At 41.2% G+C, this 16,724-nt stretch overlaps 1 protein-coding gene across 1 annotated transcript in view; it reads left to right on the top strand.

The window, feature by feature from the left end:
* Nucleotides 1–16,724, top strand: part of ACAP3 (ArfGAP with coiled-coil, ankyrin repeat and PH domains 3) — a 308,172-nt gene that overhangs the window by 154,928 nt on the left and 136,520 nt on the right. Inside the window, exon 2 of the mRNA XM_073602935.1 lies at nucleotides 8,853–8,910. Coding sequence (XP_073459036.1) covers nucleotides 8,853–8,910 — 58 coding nt within the window. The remainder of the gene's footprint in view (nucleotides 1–8,852; nucleotides 8,911–16,724) is intronic.

The following is a 16,724-nucleotide window of genomic DNA, read 5'->3' as shown; positions in this document are numbered from 1 at the left end:
AATGAGATGAAATTAACCAATTGCATTGGGCGTGCGCTATTATCAATGAGAAAATTGCAGTTTACATATGCGGGTATTATCGTTATTTGCGTTCCAATGTGCGCGGTTCACACGTTTAATTAATGACTTTTCTGGCACACCAATTAATGTATGAACTGGTGCAGTGCCTTCTTCTTAGTAAATCACCTCTTAAGTATAAGAATGCCTCTTACATGGTCAGTGGGAAGAAAGCCCCCTTACATTGTTGGTCTAAGAATACTCCTTTATTGGAGGTCAATGGTAAGAATACACCCATCACTGGTGGTTAGTGAGAAGAATGTCCCCTTACATTTGTGGTCATTGTGAGAATGATCCTTGTGTTGGTGGTCAATGAGACTAATGCCCTTTTAAATTGGTGAAGTTGTCTGTAGGAAGAATGCTCTTTACATTTAGTGGTCATTTGGAAGAATGCCCCTCACATTAGTGGTCAACAGGTAGCATGGTTCTAACATTGGAGGTCAGTGGGACAAATGAATGTTCCTTACATTGATGACCAGTAGTGAGAATGCTCCTTACGTAGGTGGTCAGTGGATAGAATGTGCCCCATAGACTGGTGGTCGGTGAGACGAATGCCCCTATTATTGATGGTCAGTGGAAAGAATGTTCCCCTTACAGATCGTTCACATAATTGTTGATGTCAGTGGTTACATATGAGGAGCAGAAATTGTTCATTGCTCAAGGAACCCCTAGCAACATTTAGAGGAACTCTAGGGTTCCACAGGACCCTGGCTGAGGAAGGCTGCCCCAAGAAAAGAAACACAACTTAAAGTGATTGTAAAGGTTTGTTTTTTCCCTATAAAAATGACAAACATGTTATACTTACCTGCTCTGTTGCAGTGGATTTGCACAGAGCAGCCTGGATCCTCCTTTTCTCAGGTCCCTCTTCGCTGCTCCTGGCCCCTCCATCCTGTTGAGTGCCCCCACAGCAAGCAGCTTGCTATGGGGGCACCCAAGCCCAGTCACAGCTCCGTGTGTCCATTCAGACATGGAGCCCTGACCTGGCCCCCCCCCCTCTCTCCTTTGATTAGCTAGCTGACTTTTATTTGACAGCAGTGGGAACCAATGACTCCACTGCTGTGTTTTAGCCAATCAGGAAGGAGAATCTTGGACGACTGAGACTTTCGTGGACATCGCTGGACAGAAAGGGGCCTCAGATAAGTATTAGGGGGTGCTGCTACACACAGAAAGCTTTTCATCCCAAAGGGGTTGTAAACCCTCGTGTTTTTTCACTTTAATGCATCCTATGATACGAACATTTGTTGTCGGACTTTCCGACAACAAATGTTGGCTAGCAGGTTCTCAAATTTTCCGTCAACAAAACTTTGTTGTCTGAATTTCCGATCGTGTGTACACAAGTCCGACGCACAAAAGTTGACACATGCTCGGAATCAAGCAGAAGGAGTCACACTGGCTATTGAACTTCCTTTTTCTCAGCTCGTCATACGTCTTGTACGTCACCACGTTCCCATGTTCGTAATTGTTGGCCAACATTTGTGTGACCTTGTGTATGCAAGAAAAGTTGGAGCCAACAACCTTCGAACAAAATTCCACGGTTTTGTTGTCGGAAAGTCGTGTGTACGGGGCATAACTCTCCCCAGATTGTCCCTAGAATCCTCCCCTTTCATGTGTGCACTGCAGACATTAAAGGGGAAATCCGGTTTGTAGCAGTGATGAGAATTATCTTTTCAGAGATAGACGTGTGCCCGATGCACCTATTAAATTGGGAAACTTAGCGCCAGGAAATGCATGCTTGCGTACAACGAGAGAACGGACACTATTGTAACAGGATTGTTGCTGTCAGCCGGAATGGGAAAGGCATAAATATACACAACGGCAAGAATAGCTGCAAGGATTTGTAGAGGAAACAGGAAAGTTACTATCCTTCTGTCAGCAGCTTCGAATAGCTTGGCCCGGTGTCAGGGCATTGTCTGAAATGACTTTATTACACCAAGAAAGTCTGTGAAATAGCCAGGTTATTCTGTACATCTGTGTTTTCTTTTTTAAATAGTGGTCGCTGTTTTTTCTAGTACATTTAGAGCCAAAATACACACACCCATTCTACTGTTAAGAATTTTTTTTTTTTAGTGTGTGTGTGTATAAAGTCATCAAAAATGTATCTTGCAACTGTTCTAGTACGTGTACACCAAGTACAGAAGACCGTTTTGGGTACCCCTGCCCTTCATAGCGGACACAAAGCTATAGGATTTTACATTGAGGCAGAGTGGAAGCTGTTAGCGGAGTGCAGCTCGCTCCAACTGAAAAACAAAAAAAAAAGCGGTAACACCTGCTCTATACAATGTCATTGCACAGAAAACTTGCAATATCGAACAAATTTCCATTCTCTTCTACTACACCCTGCTGACACTGTAGGCTCCTCGCCTCCCTCGTGTGCCTCCTGTAGAAAGCCAGGCACTAAGGAGGAATCTAGTGTGTGCACTCTTGTTGGGTCCCACCCCAAGCTGTGTGTGTCCATAGATGCACACAGTGCCGGAAAGACACTCTCTTGCTCCTTCCTAACAGGAGTTTGACAGCAGCAGGAGCCCATGGCTCAGCTTTTCTCAGTTTCTGCGAATCCAGGAAGTGAGGAGATTGATGCTGGAGCTAGTGGTGGTGACATATAGCCAGGTAAGTGTTTAGGAGTGGGGAAGAGTTAGAACAGGTAGTGGGGTGTTTTTTACCCTAATGCAGAGAATGCATTAAGGTAAATTGTTTAGACTTTAGCACTACTTTAAAGTGTATCTAAACCCAAAATCAAACTAGCCTTTAAGAGGAAGTAAACCCCGGCCGATTTTTCTTATTTTTCAAATTTTAACATACAATGGCTCATTACAAGGTATAATAGATCGAAATCGGCCTAAAACGATGTCTGCAAATACCTTTTTTAGGGTCTTTAGATCATCTTCATTTCTGGGTATTGTATGTGCTGTTTGCTGAATCCTTTCTGGACGTCACTTCCGCCCTTACTCTATATCCATTAGGAAATCTCGCACATGCGCCGTAGCGCCATATCAGGAAGGAGATAAACACTGCAGCATCATGAGACTTCTCCTCTGTGCCGTTCAGAGGGGAAGCTCGTCCACAGACATTTCCCAACATGCAGCTAATACAGAAACGGCACACTTTAGGTGCCGTTAATGAATGATCCTACTGCGCAATCGCGCATTACGTCATCTAAGTTTAAAAGACGATTTCCTTGGAAAAGACAGCAGTAAGTACACTTTCACAGGCAGCGACCAGCTGCCTGTGTTATCTACTTTATGAACAGATAAACTTGTCGAGGAGGGTTTACAACCATTTTAGGTGTAGTGGCTGAGTTAGTGTTGTTTTTTTCAGTTTTATTTTCACCTGGTAATCCTGCTAATAACACACTTGCTGTCATAGGGTGGCTACACTCACTCTTCCACTGTATTTATGGAGGAGCAACATTGTCGCCCTAGGCTGCCCACCATATATGTCTTTAACTCTGTTACATAGGGGACAGAGTATTTTCTAAGATGTACAAGATTTTTGTAAGTTGTAAATTTGAACCTTGAAAGGAAGATAACATTGTTTGAGATTTCAGTCCAGCTCACAGGAAGTGTCAAGAACACTACATTTCTGGGACGATCAGCAGGACTGTTTCTTTGCTTGCTGGTAATGCCTTTAGCCAAAAAAAATGAAAAATGAATGCAGCCCCCAATCAAAGGACTGGTAAACTGCAATATATTACATTTTTGGTCTTGCGTTTAGATATTCTGTAATGGAATACAATCCCCACCCTCTTTCCTCGCAATAGATATCCTAGTTTTGAGGTAGTTGTGGGGCCTCCATGGGAAGAGGATCCTAAAAGTTATATTAGCAATAGCATAGTAATGTGTAGGGTGACCCAGGGGAAGGTGTTTGGTGAGATAACCAGGCCCAGATGTACAGAATGCATGTGTGACCTTCGTATACTCCTGGCTGACTGTTCTAAACTGATCTGATTGGTTGCTGTGGGTTACTGTTATCTTTAAAAAGGTGAGCAGAAAATTTAGTCATAAATATGTGGGAAAAAAAAGTACTATGCCTGGATGTACCTTTGAGAAGAAGTTTTGGGCCTGTAGCAAAAAAACGCAGATAGCGCCCTGCCTCTGTGTATTGTAAATTCTGTTTTGCTTCGTCCTTATCAGTTCTTATTCTTATACATGATGCCAGGCAAATAGCATTTTTAGCAATGGCATCCTATCCTTTCTCTTATGACATGTTATGGTAAGCCTTACCCTCAGCTGCATGGCAGCTTATTTGGATCTTACAGGGCCTATTCACACTTATGCTTTGTGGCAGCGCACCTACTCTGTGTGCGGCGTGTTGCGGTGCCATTCATTGTTAATGGTCCCCTAATGCATTAGAGCTCAACAAAAAGAGTCGTGTACGTTTTCTCATCTATTGTGCTTTGGCAGCCCATTCATAATGAATGGGCTGCCTTAATGCAACACAAATAAATGCGTGCCATACCATGTATTAACATATGCGTTAATGCACTGCAACGGGAAGGCACTACTGCAGCTTTCAGTGTAAAATATTGAATTAGCACCTAACCTGCTATTAAGAAGTTTACTTTTAATTTTTTTCTGACTAAAGAAACCATGCACAGTCCTGAAAACTCAGAAATAGCTGGCATCTGCAAATGGAATGTCACTTATTTGGGCTAATTCGCTTTCCTGTGATTAATGCTCCTGGCCATCTCCAACAGAGACGCATGCTCCCACTATTCTCCTGTATTGAGTTCTTTCTCGTTTCAAAGTGTGTCTTTGTTGTCATTACAAAGCCAGGGGAGTTGGTCCTTTGTCTGAGTCAGCAGGATGGGAGTCAAACGTTTGGCGTGATCGAGCTTTTGGACTGCTGAGCAGGCAAGCCTTTCTAGAACCAGCAACCAAATGAGTCTGTCTCTTGTCTCTTTGTCCCTCAGTGAGGGAGATTTACTGTGAGGAGCCGTTCTGAGGGTAGAGTGTTTATTAATGGTGAATTAAACATGTAAAGCGGGTACGGTTAGTAATAAAGTGTGTTGAAATATCTGTTGCCACACTTCTGGCACGTGCATTTTATGTAAGTGGACATATGTCTTCTAGGCAAAGTGATTAAAGAAAGCTTTTGCTCAGAGAAAAAATGGAGGCTACCATTGCTGACCACCTTCAGAAAAAGCTTTTTGCCTGGCTGTCATGCTGACCCTCTTTCCAGGGTTGCCAACTGTTAGAAAATTCAGACAGTTTGTGAAATCAGTGATTTTTACATCTGCCCGTGAATGTCCATTCCGAAGATGCAGACTGTATGTCCGTAATGGACATTCATGGACAGATGTAAAAATCATGGATTTTATAAACTGTCCTTGAATTTACTGACCGTTGGCAACCCTTCCTCCTGCTCTTACTATATGTCACAATGGCTGCCCCCATATTTCTCTTAGGAAAGGTTTACTTAATATTTTAATTTTAATTAAAACTTGATAGAACACCCTGCGTAACTTATTGAAACATGGAGCATACATTCAGATGTTTACTTAGCTCTCCATGACAGCTGGGGCCTCCTGCTGTCTTTACATGGTCAGGGCCCCATGGACTTGACCTAAAGATACTATGAGTACAGTCCTATTGAAGTCTGTGGGGAGTAGGCACAGGCTGGAGATTCTGAAACCAACAGAGGAGGCCACCAGTGTCCAGAAGTGGTAAATAAGGGCATTTCTAGGAGTGCTCTTTGTTAGAATATTTAATGGTGGTCTAGTAAGCTTTTAACTAATAATGAACTTTTCCCTAAGCATATTGCTTTGGGCCCAAATGCCAGCAAGGGTCCAATTTATACATTATTTATACTTGGTTTATCTTATTTAAGTCTACATGGACACTAATTAATTCAAAAGACCATAACGTACAGGCAAATGTGAATAATGTTTTTTGGTGGTCCTACAGACTTGTCACCTGATGCCCAACCTGTGGCCCTTTGGCACTTATTTTGCAGCCCATGGAGCCCCTGTAGACAGAGTCTGTGTTTTCTTTGAGTACTTACTCGGGCCGGTGAAGAAAACTATTCTTCAAACTAGTTTCTAGTAGATAAATGGTTGGTTTATTTATTTCACATTATCTCAATTTATGCTGTTTTGTCCACCCCTTTTCTTTTATTATGCTGTTTTTCTTATGAGAAAAATGTTGAAAGGGCTATAGTAAGTACAAATTGTGAATTACTGATATGTAAAGGGTCTGTAATAGCAGTGATCTCTAGCATTCTCACATAATGTGTCCCTAGTCTCCAACAACTCCTACAGGATGTCTTCGGTCTCTTACCATCTCATGTAGCATCCTTGTCTCTGACAATCTCTTATATCATGTTTGCAGTCTTTTACCATCTCATGTATCATCCCTGTAGTCCCTGACTATCTCTTATATCATGTTTGCAATTTTTTACCATCTCATATAGCATTCTTGTAGTCTCTGACCATCTCTTGTTGCAGGCCCATAATCTGACCATCTCATGTCCCATCCCTGTAGTTTCTGAGCATCTTCTATTGTTTGTCTGCAGTTTATGACCATCTCATGCAGAATGCCCATAGTCTTTAACCATCTTCTATTGCACATCTGCAGTCTCTGACCATACTTTCTCTGACCAGCTGTTGCAGCATTCCTGTACTCTCTGACCATCTATCGCACGTCTGCAGTCTCTGACCATACTTTCTCTGACCAGCTGTTGCAGCATTCCTGTACTCTCTGACCATCTATTGCACGTCTGCAGTCTCTGACCATCCCTTGTTGCATGCCTGTAGTCTCTTATCATCACCTAACACGTGTATGTCTCTGACCTTCTTTTGTAGCATGCCTGTACGCTCTGACCATCTGTTGCAGTTATGTTTCAGTAGTATTACATTAATTCAGTAGTATGTGCAGCCCTTTGATGGTTTTAGATGCCACACTTAAAGTCTCCCTTTTTCAAGAAAGCTGACCACCACTAATCAAGTTCACTTTTTTGCAAGGGAAGTGAAGATAGCTCAGTGTCAGCAAACACTCATTGGGAAGCACTAGCTGGATTGGACTTTGCTTTTATTTGACTTTGCTGGTAAAGGAGTATACAATAGGGGGTTTCCTGAAAAACAGGACATTATCTGTTTGTCTGTGGCTCAGAGAGTTGTGCTTCTCCTCATTTGAACTGTGATTTTCATATTTCACTTGTAGCACCGCCAGTTGGTGAAATTAGGTATTGTGATGCCACTATAAAATATGATTTATATGGGAACCATTGTGTTTTTAAAGTCAAACTTTTTTCCACCAAGCTGTTCAAACAACATTGGGGTCCTGCTGTTGTTTATCTAGTAACTGTGAGAACTCGGGACCCTTCTGTAATTCTACAGAGAGGGCTCTCAGCAAATTACGTATTTCTTATACAAACTACCTTTAAGCAGGCCTACTTGAAAAAAAAAATTTTTTTTTGTTTTTTTTTTTTTTATTCAGCCTGCATCATATAAAGACATATTAGTGAAATAGCTGAAAAACAAACCTAGACTTTAAGTTAACTTCATCAGTTCAAGTGGCTTGGATAAGCTACAAAAAATTTTCAACATTACAGAAGAAGTCTAGTTGAATGTGACTACTACTAGCTAGCGAAATGTTTTCTGCTCTTTTATAGGCATTTTGGTATACATCACAGCCTGAATTGGTGAGCCTTTTCAGCAGAGGTCCTCATTATCCTGGCTGTGCCCTAGGTGGTGGTAACTATGTCAGTGATGGAACTGTAAAGAGTCTTCCCTAACCCCCTCACGCTGACCTAACCTAAATATGCGGCTTTACTGGACTGGGCTTTTTTCCATGGGGACGCATATTTGCGTATCTCCCTTAGTGTTGGGAGCCCACCGCACGGCTCTCACCCAGCACAGAGACTGGGGTCTCATGGAGAGCCTTGGGCCCCATACTAACGATCGGGACACAGAACTCCCAATTCAGGGGCACCCAATCACTGCAATAACCTCTGATTGGCTATCACAGTGATCAGTAACTGCGAAGCCCACCCCTGTGTTTTTTTTTCTCTGCGAATGGAGGAGAGAGATGCATCGTATCTCTGTCTCTCTCTTTTGCAGAGTAAAAAAAAAAAAAGTGTGTGTGTAAAAAAAATTAATAATAATAATAAAAAATGTAATAAAAAAATACCTGGATCAAAGTTTGATCTAGGCCAGTGCCAGGGTTAGTGTTTGGGTCAGGGTCAGCATTTTTTTGGACAGGATTTTTTCTAGCAAAAAAAAAAAAAATGATTTTAACTTGTTTACAACAAATTTCAGAAAGAGGTTCGGTCCCTAAGTGGTTAAATTAGTATCAGTGTCAGTTAGTGTCAGTGTGTTTTAGGTAGGATAAAAAAACATGCACACTATTGTTTCTGGCCTGCACTATGGGTACAAACAACTAACTTACACATATGTGGTCTCACTGCGATTGTCAGGAGCAGGAGAATTGAATTTGGGTTGTTCTTTGTTGGAAGGTAATGGTAGTAGCACAAAATATACAGCTAAATTAAAAAAATATATATTTTTTTACTATTTTGGTCCAGTTTTTCTTTTGATAATAAAAAAAAATCAGGAAATATCCTTTACCAATTACCACCAAATGAAAGCCCAATTTGTCCTGAAAAAAAACCTGGTGTAATCCATCTGGATTTGTAGTTGTGATGATATGTACGGTTTTACTAACACATGTCAAAGTTACAAAATTGTACTTGGGCATTTAGATTTGTTTTACCCTTATGCACGAAGGGGTTAAAAAATCGTGTTTAGCAGTTGACCAAATGTATTAACTGCTCCTCTTTTTTTTTTTTTTTCCCTACAGGGCAGCGATAGATGAGGTGGAAACAGATGTGGTGGAAATTGAAGCCAAACTTGACAAGGTAAGGAATACATTGTGTGTGCTGAGCACTTCAAGGTCACTATTGTCACACGCAGCCTGACTGCCCTTATAGCCTCAATCTCCCAGCATAAGAGTAGGTGACCTCATCACTGTGCTGTTCATCCTTAATGCAAGCACACTTTTACCACTGACAGACAGCCGGGACACAACATCTGCAGCCATTGAGCTGGAAACATTCCTGAAAGTGTTTTCCACAGAGCTGTAGAGCATGTCAGACATTTGTGCTGAGGGAGCATTCTTGGGTTGTATGTATCCCCACACAGCCATATCTCCACGTATTACAGATCTGGAGCGACCTGCTACCCGTCTGGACACCAGATGAGAAGGAAACCGTTCCCACGTCTGCACACGAGACACCCACATTTACTGGATCTGACAGACAGACATTTAAATAAAAGCCATGAGGCTGTTAGAGCTCATACAGAAAACAAAATTCCTGCACGGGAGAAATATTAAAGAAGAATTCCGCTCTAAATATAAAGCATGGCATTGTTTAAAGGCTCCTGGCAGATAAAAAAAAGACACTTTATTGGGGCTCTTTGTTCATGAAGCCAGCCTTAATGTATTAGAATAGAACTTTAATGTATGCCGTGTCAGTACTTGGATTTGATTTGGTATCTTGCAGTCCCTGTACAGTAGAGTTCAGACTTAGAAAGGAAGAAGAAGCAGTGCCAGTCAGTTGGGGACATGCTAATAGGATGCCCCTGTTGAGGATTTTCTCACTTCCATTTGCAATTGTCAGGAATTGAGGGATAATCTCTCAAGTGGAGACACAAAGTGCAATAAAACCTGACAGACATTCTAACTTTCTCCCTACTTTAACTGTCTGTGCTGCCAGGATAAGCAAAGCTTCACCCTAAAGGTGAAGTTCTACTTTATGTCGCCCTCCCTCCCCTATCACATTGGGCACATTACGTTTTTTCTTTTGGGTAGCAGGTACCTAGTTTTCATACTTCAAGTGGAAGTTCACCCTTCCTATTTTTGCCCATAGTCTTCTGGGACATGTCATGGGTCTCAAAAGGCTGCAGGACCATTCACAAGTGCAGAGCAGCTCGTGTATGCGCAGTGGGAAGCCGGCTGTGAAGCCACAAGGAGTCACAGCCGGCTTCCCACAGTAAACATGCTGGTGCTGAGGACCCGAAGACTGGCAAAAAAAACAGCCCAAGTTAGGACGGCGCTGGGACAGGAAGGTGTCCTTTTTATTTAAAGTCAGCAGCTTCAGTATTTGTAGCTGCTGACTTTACATTTTTTCCTCTAGGGTGAAGATCTTCTTTAAGCTGGCCATAGACAAGTAGAATTTCATTTGAATTTTGGTTTTACAAAAATGTTCACGTTCACAAAAACTTTCACTTGATTTTCTGATAATGGGGTCAAGTCAACATTCATTTTCAACTGTAGTGAGAAAGTTTGAAGGGCCATGATGAAAATTCTGTTCTCGAACAAACCAATTTCAAACGAAATTTGTCAAGTTGACATAAGAAGAGAATTTGGGTCTTTGTGTGAAGCAGGCGGCCGAACAACATGAACAAAGAGTGACTGGTGGGTATAAAATGATAAATAGCCTAATCGCATCGTGTTATGGCATGTACATAGTAACATATCATGAACCAATTGCATGATTATATGATTTAATTACATATGAATCACATAGTAAGAAGATAACACAGTAACATGAAAGTACATGACATTAACAACATGATAAAAAGGAAACCGCCAGACTCTAAAATCTATGTTCACATAATATGACTGGCCAAATAAGGGGGGGGGGGGCAGTGGAAGAAAATTTAGGGTGATATCCATAGATCACCCATAGGTAACTTACAGATAAAGTGTGAGTGTAGGTGAGACCACCATGGGCTGAGTGGGGGGAGGCATTTTTATTATTATTATCTTATTTGGCCAGTCACATCAATTAATTTTACATTATGTTTATAGATTGTTGCATCTGCTCCTGAAGATTGGAGGTAACCCATGAAACGCACCAAGCTATATAGATGCCTTCATTACGTTTTTAATCCAAGAGTGATATCAAACAATATGTACATCATCATGTTGGTTTTATTGGCCTATACCAAGTTGTCATGGACCTGTTACATTATGTGAACATAGATTTTAGAGTCTGGCGGTTTCCTTTTTATCATGTTGTTATTGTCATGTTACCATGTTACTATGTTATCTTCTTACTATGTGATTCATATGTAATTAAATCATATAATCATGCAATTGGTTCATGTTATGTTACTATGTACATGCCATAACACAATGCGATTAGGTTATTTATCATTTTATACTCACCAGTCACTCTTTGTTCATGTTGTTCAATTCGGCCGCCTGCTTCACACAAAGACCCAAACTCTCTCCTTATGTAAATTTAATAGGGATGGAGGCACTTGACGGCTCATGTCTTGACCTCATATAAAGTCCCAAACCCCCTTTTTTCCTTAATTGACATTTGTCAAGTACAGTAATTGAATGGACAGAGAATTTTCATATGACTATTTGTTCGAAAATCTACTAGTGTATGGTCAGCTATATTGGGATTTTCCCTTGCTTCCTGCCTCAGTGACCACTGCAGGGCTGTCCCTGGGAGACCCAACTCTGAACATGATTTAGAAGTGCTTGTCACTTTTCTCCTCTTCACAAAAATAAAGCATATTCGCACTTAAAAGAGAAGCATGGGGTACTGTTTTTTTGCAGATTCATACTTGCTTAGCTGGATGCAGCATTGGTCTCCCGGTGCCTCTAACACTAAGAACTGAGAGATCTAAAATCACAGATCGCTCAGTTTTCACAGATGCCCGAGCAGAGAGCTGGTGACTGTCAGTCACCACTCTCTGCTCTGCCCCCTCCTCGCTCACTGGAGCGCTGGGCTGGAGGGGGGCAGGAGCGGCTGGCTCAGGCTCTCAGCGGTGCGCTGAGAGCCTGAACTGGGTGCCGGTCCAGGCATGTGGGCGGATCCCGACCCCTGTGTCATGATCTTGCCTGAGTCTGGACTGGCTCTGTGATGTCAGCAGACAGCGGACTTCAGCCCGCTGTTTGCTGGAAACGGGTCACAGAAGTGCAAAATGAACTGCACTCCTGTGATCCACAGGAGAAGTACAGCCAAATGAGCTTTGGTTGTACTTCTCCTTTTAATAGCTAGATAGCACTCTTTGTTCTCATATTACATAAACCGTTTGTATGTAAGAGATATGTTACAAAAGAGATCTGTAAGTTTATTTAAATCAACGGCATGAAGTAATATATATAATTATGTGCTGAATTTTTACTAAAAACTGCTTAGCATGGCCAGGCTCATACTGGACTGATGCAGTGATTACATCCTTCAGTGTGCAGTATCTTTTTCTAGGGGTTGACAATTGCTAAAAAAATTAAAACTGGAGGTGGATCCAGCCACAGACCCCACCCATCTTGGAGTGGTCAGAGGTTAGAGTGCCAGCGGGTAGCAAATATTGCACCAACCCTATACAGGCTGGTGGACTAATCAGCATTACAATACAAATAAGGGGAAAATCTTGCTTTTCTGTCTTCCTCTGGCTGGGGATGATACTCGATGTAGAGAGCAGCTCTTCTATGATTAGATCAGCACCACACTCCACACCACAGTGAGTGCAGGGCACCCCGGGGATTAGGGCAGGCCCATGATCCATGCACTCGAGACATGTAGGAGTGTTTGACCAAAGCGAAAAAGTCACTTTTTATCTCTAGTTCAAGAAAAGCATCTCTCGGTTAATAGGGGTATTCACAGGGTTCCCCAAAAAGTCTGAGCAATGTGTAAAAGCATGAGAATGCCACAAGTTGCTGCCAGTCCAGTTTTCTTGAGAAAAAAAATCAGAAGATAAAGCCAACACATTTTGGGGGCTCAGAATTTCCTCTTAATCAGGGCTAATAAAAAACAGATAAAAAAAGTATATAACATCATCTAAACCAGAATCTAAAGAGCTTTATATATCCTAAAAAGTATACATGAATAAAAAAAACTATATATATATATTATTATATAGCTTATTATTCTTGACAAAATAAAATAAATAAATAAATATATATATATATATATATATATATATATATATATATATATATATATATAATTTTTTTTTTTTTTGTCAAGAATATTAAGCTTTTTATGGACTGGCACTAACTCATGGAGCTCTCATCCTTCTACATTTTTGCATTCACAGTCTGTTCTAAAACTTTCACCTATTGTCATTCAACCAAGAAGACATCTTGTGACGTCCTGCTGGTATTGAAAGTAAATATTGCAGCCTGAGCTGTTGTGTTTTTTTTTTTTTTTTAATGTTCTGAGAGTGAACATTAAAAAAATCCCACTGTTTGGATTTCATTTAAAAGCATAGTTACTCTTTAATAATCCGGTAACAAGTAGTGGTGGCACACTTCTTTCTTGTGCAGATTGGAAGCTTTTTTTTTTTTTTTTTTTTTTTGTTGCTTTGTTGCTTTTTTTAAATCCGCAGCATTGCAATATAATGTATCCACTGGGTGATGCACACGGACAGTACAATGCAGCAGCACTGCAGGGTAAGCACTCGCTGCATCATGGGATCTGAGTGAACGCTCCAGCCAAGACAGCCTGGGGTGGAGGACTGTCCATGTAGAAGAACAAATCTTGTAACTTCTGTACTTGAAGCTAGTGAAGGGTTCCAGTGGTTTTAGTTATACTTTTTGGGTATTATTATTATACAGGATTTATATAGCGCCAACAGTTTGCGCAGCGCTTTACAACAAGAGGGCAGACAGTACACTTACAATACAAATCCAATACAGGAGGGATCAGAGGGCCCTACTTGTTAGAGCTTACAATCTAGAAGATGTATGTTTTGTTTTTTTAATAGTGGTATATTATAACTCTGAAATGTATGTTGTTGCTCAGTGTGAACTGTAGGCCATGCTGTGTGATCATGCCAAACTAATTGTAGACAGGAGAAGAGAGATTTTCTGGCTTTAAGCCAACAGTGAACATTATGCGTTAGGTAGATTATATACATCACATGTCTGTGCAGGAAATAACTGAACAAAACAACTTTTTAATTCGGCTTACAACATCAGATTTTACAGAAAGATTTTTAGACCTTTAAAGCAAACCTGTCATGAGAGAAACATGTAGGCAGTAGTTGACCATTCTAGTTGCTTTACTGTCACTGTAACTAGAGATACTGTTGTACGAGGAGGATTTGGATTTTTTGGGGGAATTTCAGAGACCTGGTTCAACAGCTCTCATGATTGGCTGGTAACCATTCAAGGGTATACCCTTTATCGCAAGGATAGAGAGGGTAAAAAAGGGGGAGGGGTATGCCTATATATCAAGAATAATGTACAAGTGAATGTGAGAGATGACATCACTAAGGGAGCTAGGAAGGAGGTGGAATCCTTATGGGTAGATCTCCTATCACAATTTGGATTAGCAGCAAGGATGGGAAATGTTATCATAATAGGGGTTTTTAATTATCCAGACATAGACTGGGCAGAGGGAATCACGCATTCATCTAAAGCTCGCCAGTTCCTAAATGTCTTGCAGGACAGTTTTATGGATCAGATGGTAGACGCACCAACTAGAAATTAAGCATTAGATCTACTGATCACCAACAATACAGACCTGATCATGGATGTGGAAATACGGGGCAATTTAGGTAACAGCGATCACAGGTCAATTTTCTTCAGTATAAATCACACAAATAGGAAACATAAGGGGAATATAAAGACACTGAATTTCAAAAGAGCTAACTTCCCTAAACTACAAACCTTGCTGGAAGACATAAATTGGGATAAAATCTTAGGAACAAAGAACACGGAGAAGAGATGGGTTTGCTTTAAGAGCATATTAAATAAGGGCATTAGCCGATGCATCCCATTGGGTAATAAATTTAAAAGAGCGAACAAAAGTCCTGGATGGCTTAACTCCAATGTAAAAAAACATATAAAAGCAAAGGAGAAGGTCTTCAAAAAATACAAGGTTGAGGGATCATCATCAGCATTCAGACTTTATAAAGAATGCAACAAGAAATGTAAAGGTGGAAAAAGGACGGCTAAGATAGAACATGAAAGACACACAGCGGAGGAGAGCAAAAAAAAAAACCCAAGAAATTCTTTAAGTATGTAAACAGTAAAAAAGGGAGGACAGACCATATTGGCCACATAAAGAATGAGGAAGGACATCTGGTTACAAAGGATGGGAAATGGCGAAGGTATTGAATTTATTCTTCTCCTCAGTCTTCACGAGGGAATCGAGGGGCTTCAGTAACCAAAACTGCAGTGTTTATCCTCGTGACACATCACAGAAAGCACCTCCATGGTTAACAGAGGACAACTACATGGCAAATGAGGTTCAATGTAGAAAAATGTAAAATAATGCATTTGGGTGGCAAAAATATGAATGCAAGCTATACACTGGGGGAGAACCTCTGGGGGAATCTAGGATGGAAAAGGACCTGGGGGTCCTAGTAGATGATCGGCTCAGCAATGGCATGCAATGCCAAGCTGCTGCTAACAAAGCAAATAGAATACTGGCATGCATTAAAAAGGGGATTAATTCCAGAGATAAAATGATAATTCTCATGCTCTACAAGACTCTGGTCCGGCCGCACCTAGAGTATGCTGTCCAGTTGTGGGCCCCAGTCCTCAGGAAGAATGTACTGGAAATGGAGCGAGTACAAAGAAGGACAACAAAGCTAATAAAGGGTCTGGAGGATCTTAGTTATGAGGAAAGGTTACGAGCACTGAACTTATTCTCCCTGGAGAAGAGACGCTTGAGAGGGGATATAATTTCAATATACAAATACCGTACTGGTGACTCCACAATAGGGATAAAACTTTTTTGCGGAAGGGAGTGTAACAAGACTCGTGGCCGCTCATTAAAATTAGAAGAAAAGAGGTTTAACCTTAAACTATGTAGAGAGTTCTTTACTGTAATACGATAGTTTCAAGAAACTATTAGATAAGCACCTGAACGACCGCAACATACAGGGATATACAATGTAATACTGACATATAATCACACACATAGGTTGGACTTGATGGACTTGTCTTTTTTCGACCTCACCTACTATGTAAAAATGTAACGTTTATGCTTTGGCATCAGTACAGTTTAAAGCAGACCCTCACTCCACCACAGACCAGACCCACCACAGTATAAACTTCTAAACTTTTTTTTTTTTTACCCCAAGGCCACAAACCCCCCCCCCCCTCCATGGCCACTACTTTCGCCTAGGCAAGAATGGCATATCCCACTCTCACAGCCTCCTGAGAAATCTACATCACATATCCCAGTAGCTTGCAGGGGTGGGACACAAAGCAGTCAGTTAGCAGAGCTCACACACATCATGGTAACTTCCTAAACCTGGAAGAGGCAGCTGACTAAGGAGGATCAAGATGGCGGCATAGGACCATGCTGTCACACCAGAACAGCGAATTGCAGCGTGCCAAAAATTGATTCACTGGGCAGGTGAGTATATGAATCAAGAACAATGCTGAATAACGGCACTTGGCTTACAGCAAGTGCGGAATTGAGAATTCTCACTTTCATTTCCAGGTTGGTATCTTCAGAAAAATTTAGGCCAGACACAACCAATCAGTCAGCATTTTTTAGTAACGTAAGAACCCATTGTTCATTCACGACAGGTGTACTTTGACTTGGGAAATTATAGTGGCACATTGATATCAATTTAAAGAGCCTTTCCATCTTTAAAACCTACTGAAATTTCCTGGGTCTTTCAGTTTGAAGTATGTGGCCCCGCGCCATTAATTTTTCCTTTTAATGGGCGCATTGACAGTTTGTCCAGA

The sequence above is a fragment of the Aquarana catesbeiana genome, linkage group LG10 (assembly GCF_042186555.1).
Source record: "Aquarana catesbeiana isolate 2022-GZ linkage group LG10, ASM4218655v1, whole genome shotgun sequence".
Classification (NCBI taxonomy): domain Eukaryota; kingdom Metazoa; phylum Chordata; class Amphibia; order Anura; family Ranidae; genus Aquarana; species Aquarana catesbeiana.
This window is presented reverse-complemented; position numbering and strand designations above follow the sequence as displayed.